General features: G+C 38.4%; 1 protein-coding gene across 1 annotated transcript in view; it reads right to left on the minus strand.

The window, feature by feature from the left end:
• Positions 1-2,592: 2,592 nt before the first annotated feature.
• The window catches only part of LOC139958444 (integrin alpha-8-like), a 28,997-nt gene continuing 18,152 nt past the window's right edge, over positions 2,593-13,437 (minus strand). The window contains exons 21-30 of the mRNA XM_071955527.1: positions 13,225-13,305; positions 11,649-11,731; positions 11,139-11,219; positions 10,727-10,802; positions 9,110-9,274; positions 8,272-8,559; positions 6,544-6,645; positions 5,956-6,078; positions 4,068-5,370; positions 2,593-3,037 (exon numbers count right to left, since the gene is read on the minus strand). Coding sequence (XP_071811628.1) covers positions 5,266-5,370; positions 5,956-6,078; positions 6,544-6,645; positions 8,272-8,559; positions 9,110-9,274; positions 10,727-10,802; positions 11,139-11,219; positions 11,649-11,731; positions 13,225-13,305 — 1,104 coding nt within the window. The 3' untranslated portion in view covers positions 2,593-3,037; positions 4,068-5,265. The remainder of the gene's footprint in view (positions 3,038-4,067; positions 5,371-5,955; positions 6,079-6,543; positions 6,646-8,271; positions 8,560-9,109; positions 9,275-10,726; positions 10,803-11,138; positions 11,220-11,648; positions 11,732-13,224; positions 13,306-13,437) is intronic.

Consider the following 13,437-nt stretch of genomic DNA (forward strand, 5'->3'; position numbering starts at 1 on the left):
TAAGCTAATTCGCCATTACTACTGTAAAAGAGCGTTTTGACATAATTGGACCTGTATGCCTTTTCTCCATTTACATAAGACATTTCGTTGTTTTAACTTGTTTACAATAGCATCCGGCGGTATACTGCGCAACTTTCACGGACCGCACGGCACACGATGCCATGTGATGTAGTGACCGATGCTTGCTTATATGATATGTTGAAGCGCGCGAAAAATTTTGGTTATATTTTTCGGGTAAGTCGTTTAGCCCACAAATCCAATTTGGCTCCAACGCCTTTACTACACACATAGACAGTTTTGAGGCTGTTCATCCTGGAACATGCAATTTCATGCTTACTGATATGATGTGATATCTGCTCTTTGCTTTACAAATTCGAACAGGCTTGTAACGAGTAATTAGCCAAGGGAGGCACGAAGCCTGTAGGCAAACTACGGTATCTAAGCGTAGCGCCACCATGAGTTGGCGCGAAGCGTACAAGAAAATGTTGGCCGAAAATGCCTCCCAGATCGCTGGAAATGACACTTCCCATGCATTGTAAGTTGCATCTAATCATTGTCTATTTTGAAATTACTAGCGATGCGATATCATAAAGGCGGTCGCCCCCTTCCCGAAATGCGTCATGTTCCCCGACGACTCGGTCGAGTTCAAGACCAGCCACAGCTGGTTCCATAGCACAATTGTACAATTGTTTAAAGCGTCCATACACACACACGCGTTATGATAGACCATATATAGTATATATATATAGATACATTAGTGAGAGAGGAAAAATGGAACGTCAAAAATGGAGTTGTCGGTGTAAGGGGTAGGGTGAGGCGAACGTCCCCTCCGTAATCCTCGATCTGTCACTGGCTACCCTGTGTATATAAAAGTGATCAGCACTGTAATTATGTACGTTCCTCTTTCTCTTCCCGAGGTCTTCTACTCTCTCTTTTTCTCCTTTTTCTCTCTTTCTTCTTTTTCTTTTCCCTTCCTTCCTCTCCTCCTTTTCTTCCCCCCCCCCCCCTCTTTTTCCCTTTTTTCTTCTCTTTTTTTCTCTCCTCTTTTCCTTACCCGGGGGGCGCGCGCCCCCAACGCCCCTCAGGCGCGGCGGAACGGAAAAATTATTGGGGGGGCTAATGTGTGGAGGCTATCTAAGCGGAGCGCCACCATCGGTTGGCGCGGAGCGTACAAGAAAATTTTGGGTTTTTTCAACCCCCCAGATGGCCGGAAACGGCACTTTCCGAGTGTTTTATGCTGCGAATACCCAGCCCTAAAATATGGGTCTCAAGCCTGCAATTTCTCAGATTGCACGTAAAAGTCTGTAAAAACATTGTAATTTGTATATTCGATGGTTTTTTAAGAGACTAGCTATTACTCGTAGCGTACTCGCAAAGATGTTTTTGAGTGTAGTAAGGGCAGTGGCGGAGCTAGAGTATTGGTCAGGGAGGGCAAGAATGGTCTGTAGGGGCGCTTTCGACACTATCTAAGCGGAGCGCCACCACAGGTTGGCGCGGAGCGTACAGAAAATTTTTGAGTAAAGATACTCCCTAGATTGCAGGAAATGACCCTTTCCGGGGCCTTGCTTATTTGCAGATAAACGGAGAATAAATAGGTGTCGTCGCCATTTTGTCGGAAAATTAAACCAACAGAATATGACAAATGTCAATAGGTATATGAGAGCGCAATAAAATAGTCAAAAATCGCGAATAAGTAAAAAGTAGTGAAAAGCTGAAAAGGGCGCCAGCAGTCCATTTGAGTCTGTCAGGGGGGGGGGGGGGCATCCGCCCCCTGACTGTATATATGGACGCTCCGCCACTAAGTAAGGGGATGTTGGAGAACTGGCTGAAATGAGGCAAGTCATTGGCCTAAGACGAAGTTGTGTTACGCTTACCGGTACTCACACTCACTGCTTCCACTTTTCACTGCTTCCCAACCGCGTGAAGACGCGGTTGGGGTGACAATGTGGTCTATAGCCAGGGGACGGGCCGAGGGTCCCCCAGCAATTACTAAAATTATTACACCTATAGCGTATACGTGTGCATCGGACAGATCGACAAGTATGCATTGAAAAATGGGCAGATGCACGTTTCAGAGCCTTGGTAAATATTGGGGGGGCTTATCATGCATTTGCCCCCTCAACTTTTTTATTGGGGGGCTGAGCCCCCCCAAGCCCCCCCGGTTCCGCCGCCACTGACGCCCCTCCCCCTGGATACGCGCCTGATCACATTTGACACCTATTCTGTGTGATGTAGAGTGCGTCATGTGGCCGGCTGGAGCTGCTTTGTTTTGATGACGTTTAGACCAGTCGCACGATTTTCGGACTGACTCGAGCGTCTCAAGTTGACCCGGTCGAACGCACCTACTGTAATCCATTCTCTGTCATGAAGATGTGTCATGAAAATGTTATCTCTAAATTAACCTTGAATCAAACACATGATGTGGGTTAGGAACAAGCTGTATATCGAGACAAGGTTATCAAACAGGGATGGGTTTGGGAAATTGTGTCTTTCATACAAATTTTAACATTATTTGTCATCGAAAGCATCGTCCTCTTAGGCCCATGTTTTAACAAGGGAAATAATTAAAAATGTTTTTATTTCTCAAGAAAGTACAAGGAAAACTGTAAAGCCATTTATTTAGGTAATATGTCTGTATACAGATATCACGTAAGCCCAAATTTAAAATTGATTGAAAAAAATATGCCCCGTCTCCCCTCAATATGCAAATAATAATTTTGAAACAGAGATTAAGTATCAAATTTATTTTAAATAATCTTTTAGTCAAATTAATATCAATTAATAAGCAATTAAGATGATTTTAACCAATGATATTACTATATCGATCAATATCCATGACGCCATGGCTATTGTTGCCTACGTCATGGTCACGTCAGTGTTTCCAAGGCTACCGTCATGAAACCCCTAGCCTTCCACACGGTTCAGCGAGTCTAACGTAAAGGTGTCGCAACAATAATTTATTGCTACTTGGACTTACAAACTAAATTGGTTAATTCCTAAGTCTTCAACCGACATGTCCTACCCGCCATATGATAGCCTGAACCACTGGCGGATCCAAGGGGGGGGGGCCAAGGGGGGCCATGCCCCCCCCAAAGGTGGGCCAAAAAGTGTTTCCGAACATCCGCTAAATCATATGATTGGAAATTAAAAAAATCGAGAGGAATAGCAGTGGTAGACTAGTCTAAACCTTTTCGTTTTCTGGTTTAAAATTAAATGCAGAGCTCCCAACTGACCCGCAATTCGCGGGAATTAGACCCGCATTCTAACACCCAAACCCGCTGACCCGCACAAGCGTCCGAAAAAACCGCATTGTAATTGTCAAGTATACATAAAAAAATTTGCATCAAATTTTGACTTAGCAACCATCATTTCTTTAGCATTTAGCATAATAGAGTATAAAACCTCCTTTACAGCATCATTTGAACCTCAAATTAGCCTATATTTCTTTTCATTGGGCCGAGCAGCGAACATTTTCATGCCACGGGAAAGAATGAATTATCACCTACTATTCAATTTATTGATGTTACACACACAAAAATGCATATTTCTCAGAAAATTTTGGGTGACAAAAGCCTTTCTAAGTGCCACCATTTTACATGTAGGCATCACCAGGATTCCAAAAAAATTCAAAAGGGGAGGGGGACACCCCCTCCCCTTATACCCCTCCCCCAGGACGGCGATTCGTGGCATGGACCAGCATTTGCCTTCTCAAGAGTTGGGAGCTATGTAAATGTATGAGCATGAGGATTTACAGTTTAACACCATTTTGCAGTTACAGGCTGGTTGTAAGAAATTTATAACCTATGGGAAATAAAATTTCTTGAGAAAGATGATCCCAACTTTGTTTTATAAATATTTTAGAAAATTACACCTGGGAAACATTTTTTTTAGAAGTAAATTAACATCACCATTGAACACTTTTGTCGCACCAAATTGCATCTGAGGGCATTCAGCAATAGAAAATTTTCCAAAGGGGAGGGGGAACCCCTCCCCTTAGACCCCTCCCCCATATCACTCTAATGCCACTTTGGCCCCTCCCAAACAAAGGCCCTGGATCCGCCAGTGGCCTGAACCATCACAGCTGACATTAAATTTTTGCCATCATTACCCTTAAGATTTTGAACGAGAAGAGGTCGAAATTTAGCTTAGTACTTCCAAACCTATCTGCCTGCTTTCGCTATGGGATCTTTCCGTTTCACCCAAAATTTCTCAAACGCATTAAATCACCTTTAATTATGCCAATTTTGAGACCATTAGTATGACCAACAATATATTTCATCCTTTTCAACATCCAAGCATCATTAACGTCGATTAACATTTCAGACGGACGTACACTATATTCTAATTGCGGTATGGTTTTTCCTTTAACGTAAATTGCTCCAATGACTAACGCACTATTAACTCTCCAAGTTCGCTAGAGCATATAGATAGAGGTTGTCTATCAGCATATATGTCCAATCCAACATATATGATAGCTGATATTAGGGGATATTATAATCCAGTTTAAATCATCCGGGTATATATTCTCTATGCATCAGAGTAGAAAACCGTACCGGTGTGAAAGTGTAGAACCCCCCTCCCCCCACCCCCACCCCCCTGACCATTTTAATTCCGGTGCATGTAAATTTAATCCCGTTAAGAAAAATTGAAAGAAAAGTTTAGAATAGATGTGATTGACTAAAGAGATTTCCAATGATATTATCCATATTGTATTATGTTTTGTGGTGTGATATTATCCATAAGTATACTTCACTTACACAATATTTTTTACTGCTGGCATTGCATTCATAGATTTGAGCTATAGAAGAAAAGCAATCCTTAAAGAAAGACTTCACCTTGAATCCCGTTACAAGCGCATCTCAGAGCAGGGAGTGTATAATGCTAACAAATATCAAATGCATTCACTCCCCCCCCCCCCAACCGCCCACCCCCAATGATCATTGATTTGATAAACCCCCTTTAACACATAAAAAGATTAAAAACGATGATGATGTCTGAAATTAATCACTAATTTAGATCATTTGAGACGATGTTTTGTGCTACAGGATATGTACATTATTCTAATATGGATATCTTTCTAAACTGGTATATAAATGGTTTCTCATGTTATCATACCTTTGCCATTTTTTTTACAAATTTTATAATAAAAGATGATCATTTATGCTGTAAAACTTCATCACTTAACTAATCATTGTTAATTCAACAAAGGCACTCTGGTTAAATATATTCTGTTAGTATACGACTTTTCCAAATATGATATATCATTTAAATCGGTTCTTCCTTCTCTATATTCTCATCATCAGCCTCATCTGTTGGTGCTGTTGCAGGAATTCCATCCTTGTCGAACTTCTTGCGTTTGAAGAATCCAAGCTACATAAGAATAAATAAAATGATTAGTTTATATAATAACAAGAAAGAAACGTGTTTTTTTTGGGTCAAAGGTCTAACATTCCAGCGAGGTATGGTATAACGAACTTAGTTATGACATTCACTGTTAGGTGACAGGGCTGTACGTATGTTGGTTAGGAGGGGGGGGGGGGGGTGGGTGCAAGTGCTACATACTAAACTTGTAATATATTAGTGTTACAAATTCTCCTTCTTTTGTTTTAGTCTTAAAGTAAAGGAATTGGAACGAGGTCTAAAGATATACAGAACTTCATATAAAAGATGAACGGTGTAGCTGCTTCATGTTGGAATTCCCAATTCTACAGTTACCTTATATTTTATTGATTAAATTAACGACACAAATTACGACGACGCACAGGTAACGTACACTTTGTGCCCACAAAATCCATGATTCACAATATACAAAACTCCCAGTATTATATCTTTGAAGATAATTCTTGGTTCGGGAGATAGTGAAGGTGAAGGGGGCGGAGGCGGTCAAGGGGTTTGGTAAGGGGGCGTGATAAGGGGAGAGCAATTGGCTGCTCTATCTTTTTCATATATACTTACCTTCCATAGTATAATGATGATCAAAATGAGTATCAATAGACCAACAAATATCGAAACCAGAATCGCCCAAATCGGAGCATGAAGCGTCTCTTTAAGGGTGTTGGGAGTCGCCCTTAAAGAGATCTATGGAAAACAGATGAGAAGGCAAAAATAATGAGAACTATACATGGAGATAGGATTTACAACACTTTTATATTTTATTTTGGTATATTTGTATGTTCTAGATTGCAAACATCACTTAAATTATTCAAGGAATTATTTTGAAAACTTTCCATCTGCTTCTATATGTGATGGAAATTTATGGCTAGAACGGGATTCGAAACAGTGACCTCTGATTTACAATTTTTCATTTACATATTTAATTGTATGGTTTTAAATACACACAACAAAATACTAAACCTGTAAAACTTTAGAATGGTGCACCCTCTTTCCCTTCCTGTTCGCCTTCCCTTACCAACGCCCACCGCCCTCCCCCACCCCCACCTCCCATCCTTGTAGCATCAGGTTCTTCTCGTCCAAAATATTTTAATTAAAATGTGTGTATATAATTCACATAGCCTATAGCGTCAGTGTAGAAATATATGTTACCATTGCAGTTTCGTGGAGTCCTAAGTCAGGCTGAGCAACGTACGGCAAATTATGAATATCCAATGAAGCAGAAGACACGATTTGCCAAGAAAATATGTTTTCCTGTCAAAGTGAAACGATACAAATCATTTTAGTTAAACGATGTAAAATAACACTGCTTGTTTTGTTTTGTTATGTAACGTAACCCATGCAAAATGCATGTTTCCTTTTAAAGAACGAGAAGCCACACAAGATTCATATTTGGTGAAACATTTCGCGTTCCATAGAGTTCAACCAATACAACGGTTTAAACGTTTATTTACGCATATAGTTAAGTTAAATTTTTGTAGAGCCCTAGTATTCAAAGTGGACATTGCTACTCATTGTAGGACCGCCAAATTTTGGAGGGGCACCAAAAAACAAAACAAAAAGGAAAAAAGGAAGAAGAAATTGCCTGATACTTGTGGGAAAATTATGTAATAAAACACTAATTACTTGAAAAGTTGAACAATACGACACCATTTTGCAACTAAATATACCGCGGTTAGTCAAATAAGAATTTCTCAAAAGTGAGGGGGATTCCTCCTCCCTGCCGACCCATTCCTCATTCATTGCGCAACTTTCCTCATTGTGATGAAGGTGAAAATTGGGGTAAAACAAATATGAATACCAGCCTGAGGGTTGAATATAGAAGTCTTTTAAAATATTAGGGTTGTATAAACTATTGAAATGTTTGCAAATTCGATCATATTTACTACTTGTTTTGGTCTTTTTTGTAAACTAATCATGTGTATTGTTTATATACGTGTTTGGAAGGTAATCGACAATAATGGATACACACTCAACTATATATCATCCTAGGTTTGCTTTACGATAAAGACATCTTCATGAACGACTCCCTTAGAAAACTAAAAACAGAATCTTATTGCGAATGGGAGATATTCTTGCTTAACTTTAGTGTCTATAGGCTGTCCTTTTGTAAATCTGTGATATCATATTGGCGTGTTCCTCTATAGGATCTGAAACGTTTTATTTTCCATTTTATTTTTTGCTGTTCATGTTTCCAGTGTATAGGCTATTATTTTAGCAATGCCATTATTAAACAATAATCAGTAATAGTTTCAATATTTTGAGATAAACAATTTTCACACCCATCACACTTACAGAAAATAAAGAGTGTAAGATATAAAACAAAAACGAACGAAATTGAATACCATGCGGCCCAATGATGTCATTGTTAGACTTGTTCAAGTCTTTAACATGGTGGGTGAAAGAACACTAAAACCTGTGATAGTTCCTAAATGAATCTTTTCTTAGTTCATGTTCTTGACAGTTATCTCTATCACTATAGACCAACGACGAATGGTACGTTTTAAGAAAAGTCACCACAGATAATGCCAGGTCACGAACACCAAACAACTTGATCCACTCTCAACCCCAGCCCCACCCCCTCCCCCTTACATGGAGACATGTAACCCGTGTGAAATAATAACGATGTTATATCAAGTGTGTATAGTATCACGAGTGCCTTGGATAATATTATGATCAGATTAAAGGTTAGTTCGTGATCTATCGTCTACTGTTTACCGAAGAGCCCAAGGCTGAAAAGCGACGGTTGTTTGTGAGCTCTTTGAAACATTGAACATTATGTGACCATTCTCGTCGTTCTAAGCAAATTTCTAAGCGATGCAGTTGACTTAAGAAAGCATGAATTTCTCACGAAGAAGCATTGAAGAGAAACATACAAACCTTCGATAGAGTTTTAGACCAAGTTCTGGAGCGTATTGTCAAAATGACAGTTTCTTCTTTCAAAACGTTTTCTAGACTGCATTCTATCAGGACACACCCATCGTATTCACGTGAACAGTTAGCCACGTAAGTTTCTGAAAGATCTGTTCGGGTCATTGCCACAGGTAACTCCTCCTCCTCATGATAATTTGACCAGTTACCTTCCACGTTCCTCCGTTGCCTGTTCCTCCCTCCTTCAGTCTCATTTCTAAATTCCTGGTTTTCCTCTGGAAATGTGTGCGTTGTTAGCTGAAGAAAAGAACATTCTTGTAACTATTGATAAGCGAAAATTTAGGGCGTCCTGCAACGACATAAGGAAAAGCTTCAATTCTTAGGTCACACAACATGTTATCTGTCAACATGTAGAAAATAAATTTACCTTTAACCTACTTTTTCTTAAACTAAATTGCACGATCCTATCTCTTCGTCCTATAAAATTGTGTAAAACAAATACATTCGAGAAAAAAAAATCGCGTCATCGGTAACATATATCCTAAACGAACTTAGGTAATAATTTATAATTTGTCCAAAGTAAATTTATAATTTGTCCAAAGAAAAGAGCAAACTTTGTAAATATGAGTACCGCTTCCTCAACGCTACAACTAAAGGAATGTCACAGGTATGTGGTGATATGTGGTATTTTGGGGAATATAATTAGAATTTTAACACATTACGGGCACTTTTGCATTGGCCTTGCGAACTTACACTATTTGGTATGAAAAAGTTCTATGGTGATATATTTTATAAGTATTAAGATATATCTTATAAGTATTACATCTCTGCAATGCTAAAAACTAACATTTAACCTCTCCGGATTAATGGAACTTTTGATGACGTCACACATGCCTCCGTTGCTAAGCGATACATGAGTGAGGTAAAGAAGGTACTCCTCATCTTGGATAAACATTGGCCATCTAACCCTCAGGGTGGCGTTTCCGATCGTTCCTGGTCCATTGTTATTTACCTTTTCGTGAAACGCAAATGTAAAAATGTTTATACGAAAATAAGAAAATTATTAGCAGGCAAGGAATAAAATTTATTAATGTCATTGATAATTGTAAAAAAAAAAGAGTGAGTGTGTGTTGCAGGATATGAACGAGGGAGAGGATACGGTATAAGAGGCGCCGTATATACGCCACAAACGCAGCTGAAAGACGTGCAGTTACATCGCCTAAGATAAATATTTTGAGAAATGGTGAAACCTGGTGTCTCAGAAAGGAGAACATTTTGCAATAAAAAGTTCACAATTGAGAGATGAAACTCCTAAGATGCAAAAAAGAAACGTCAAAAGTTTGGGATAAATATTCTAAAATTGTGTGAAAAATCGTGGGGATATTGATATGAAAAGTCACAATTTTCAGATAAAGAGTATAGACTCGAGATGAAACGGAGAAATTACGAAATAAAAACGTCACAACTTTGAGCTGAAACGTGAATATATTTTGGGATGATATGTTGCAATGTCAAACCTCAAACTGAATTGTCAAAATTCTAAAACACAGAACTTTTGACCACAATATTATGAATCTACCCGACAGCCTGGATGAATATTTACATGTTTTCCGACAACTATTTCCCTGTGAAAATGTTACCTAGATGGATATGTTTTTATCTACTATGTCCCCACGCCCACTCATATAATGACGCCCCCTGTCAATAGTCAGTGCAGTATGTATTTCTTAAGTATTTAGCGCATTTTACCATGGATAATGTCAAAATACACTCCATTTATCTCTTCATGGTGTCTAATTACTGAAGATATGAGTTAAGATGACTGTATGATAACGATCCACCTGATCATGCAGCAGGAAAGGTTCAATTGGGAAGGGGAAGTAGGGGGGGAAACAAACTTTGGGGGATCATTGGAACACGTGAATTTGATCTGAGAGGGTAAATCACAATGTTAATTTAATTACCGATAAAATAGATCCTCTACAGGATTCCCTACCACAATTCCAACAATTTTAAATATTTTCAAACGTATAATGACACTTTTTGATTAAATTTTCTTCTTAAGCAAACTTTTTAATTACAAAAAAAGGAAGATAACAAATGCAATTTTCACTGTATGAAAAGGCAGAAAAGATGTTGAATGTGGGCAAACTTCGGGGTCGTGGGAACATGTTACTTTGATCTGGAAGGGTAAACCAAAAATTACACGAGAAAATACATCCCCTGAGCATTCCGTACCACAATTACAAGCTTTTAAATAATTATCAACGAAATGCACTTTTTAGTTAACTTTTCTTCTAAAATTTCAGCAATACTTCATTCAATTACCTTGTTTTGTCAGCAAAAGTTCACTTTTTAATTTAAAAAAAAGAAGAAAAAAAAACCCAACGAATGTTTAGTTAATGAAACCAGGAGAGATCACCAGCACCTGTGACCCAGGTTCCTGTCCCCGTAAATGACTCACCAAGTATTTATGAATAATTTCGTCCCCAAGGAGCTCATCGGTGTCGTTGTAAATCAACTGATCAATGTTTGCAAGTCTAAAAGGAAAATAACGCAAAAAATCAACGAATTGTGTTATTCTCTACCTGTCTGCACGACACTTATTAACACCCACCAAGACCAGCTTAATTACCACCACTCCCCACCCTTTCCCTATCATCTTGTATTTCTATTGTTTAGTATATGTCTCGTGTACTGGACACATCTATTCACTGCGTGTGACCTTTTGTTTGAATCATGTGACTTGACCGGAAAAGAGACATCCGCAGCTGCGCAGATGGAAGCGCACATATTTATTGAAGATCGTTAGTCCAATTATCTCTCTGAGTATTTGCGATACTAAAACATGTTAATGATGTCAAACAATTCCTCACCCACTCAGTGTAACATCTATTTTCGGCTCCAGAGAAATTTCGAGGGTTTTATTGTTGTTCTCCAATGGATCACTATTTGCACTGCGAACAGAATCAAATAAAAGATACATAAAAGTACAGATTACTTTACTTCAAATTTTGTATTCCCACCGAAGTAAGTAAGTGTTGAGGTTTTATTTCATCTTCTGGCCAGATTTCTCACTTTGTAGTTTTTACAACGGACGATCTTTAAACGTCAGATATTAAAGTTTTATATAGGCTATTCATTGGTCAAATACCAGGATATGGCCACAGATTATACTTTAGTTAGGCACTTACTTCTAATTTAGCAAAGTTACGTAAATAATTTGGCGAATTACGATTACGGTTAGTATATTGTAGGCGGTGTTCAAACAAGAGACCGACAGAAACCATGGAGGAGTACTATATCTATTTATAAAATCTATTTCGAACTATTCAATTCAATATTTTCCTTTAAGATTTAATGACACACACACACAACAGACTAACCTCCCCACGTGGAAACTCGTCAGTAGAGAACGACTATCGCCAGGAACGGATTGAATATCAAACGTCATAACAAACTTAATTGTCTGAAAGAATAATGATCATAATACTTATTTATATAGAACATTATACACCGGCGGTCTCAATGCACTTTACAACAAACAAAAATGTCGGTACAAATATACATCAAATAAGAACAAAGCTTAAAGATACAGAAAGAATCGGTACACGTACAAGGTCCAATGAGGGTAGCTCGTGAATAAGTGAGTTTTTAAAGACGCTTTTAAAATTATCTATGGTAGGGGCATTCCTAATGTGGGTGGGGAGAGTGTTCCAGAGTTTAGGGGCCGCAAATTGAAAAGAACGCTCACCGTACGTCTATAGTTTTCATTTTTGGTGGCATTAGCAGAATAGCACTGTTAGATCTGAGTGAGCGAGTTGGAATTTGTAAGGTTAGTTGGATATATAGTTTGGGGCAAAACCATGGATTGCTTTGTAAGTGAGGATGAGAATTTTGTATTTAATTCTTTCAGAAACAGGAAACCAGTGAATGAGTAGGTGGAGAATGGTATGTTTAATGTGAGATCTGTTATCTGTGAGTAACTAATATGGAAGCGGTGTTTGAATGCGCTGAAGCTTAGAGATTTGGTTTAAGCAGGAAGACCAAATAAAAGGCTGTTACAACAGTCAAGTCTGGATTTTACCAAAGCATGGATAAGTGTCTCAGTCGACTTTTCATCAAGATATTTGCGAATTTGTCTAATTTTTCTGATAGCGTTTGAAGCAGAGCGGTAGATATTATTTACATGAGGCACCAATGTGAGTTTATCATCAAAATAACACTCATATCTTTAACAGAGGGAACAGGGAGATAAACTAGAATCACTAATCTTAACGGAAGTTACAGGGGTGACATTACAGAACCCTGACGAAACATGCATCAGTTCGGTTTTGTTGTCGTTGTGAATTAGTCTGTTGTTTACTCACCAGGTTTTTATTTCGTTTATGCATGATTCAAGTTGTTCAATAGTCTGATCCTTTTGATCAATACTCATGGACACATAAACTTGTGTATCGTCTGCAAAAATCATCCCTTGCAGACTGTGAAATGTGAGAATGTTTTCAATGGGGAGGTGTAATATGTGAAAACAGGTAGTCCTAGCACTGATCCAGTGGAACTCCATATTTAAGATAGCGGGGTCAAGAATGTGTATCGTTAATGGTAACAGTCTGCGAGCGGTTTGTGAAATAAGTATCAAATCATATAAATAACAAAATATTGTATCCAGTTAAGAATGCAAGAAACCCATTTATAATCTCGCTTGTGCTTCTTCAAACATCGTCATGGTTACGTCACATCAATATGCAATTACATTTTGCAAATACATATTTACCTTATTCACGCCACTCTCCAACAACAATTTGCATTCATCACCCAAACAGGCAACTTGTGGATAATTCATGCATGGTTTCAATAGTTTACCAGAGTTCTTTCTATTATAATGCTTTCACAATAGTTTCACATCAGTGTACGAAAGTTTAAAACTACAATATTATTACCGACTCAGGCTGTACTTACGGTACGACCTCGTAGGGGATTTCCCAAATCACAGACCACTCTGGATAATGACCTCTGTTCTTTGCAAATTATTGCCAAATCCTGTTAGAAAAAAATATATATATGAATGCAGTGTATACGTGAATGTTCTCTCAGTATTGCATGTGCAGCTTTAGCCAATCTTATAGCAGCAATTTTTTTTATATACTGCTGTATATTTATACACAAGACATA

The sequence above is a fragment of the Apostichopus japonicus genome, chromosome 18 (assembly GCF_037975245.1).
Source record: "Apostichopus japonicus isolate 1M-3 chromosome 18, ASM3797524v1, whole genome shotgun sequence".
Taxonomy (NCBI): Eukaryota; Metazoa; Echinodermata; class Holothuroidea; order Aspidochirotida; family Stichopodidae; genus Apostichopus; species Apostichopus japonicus.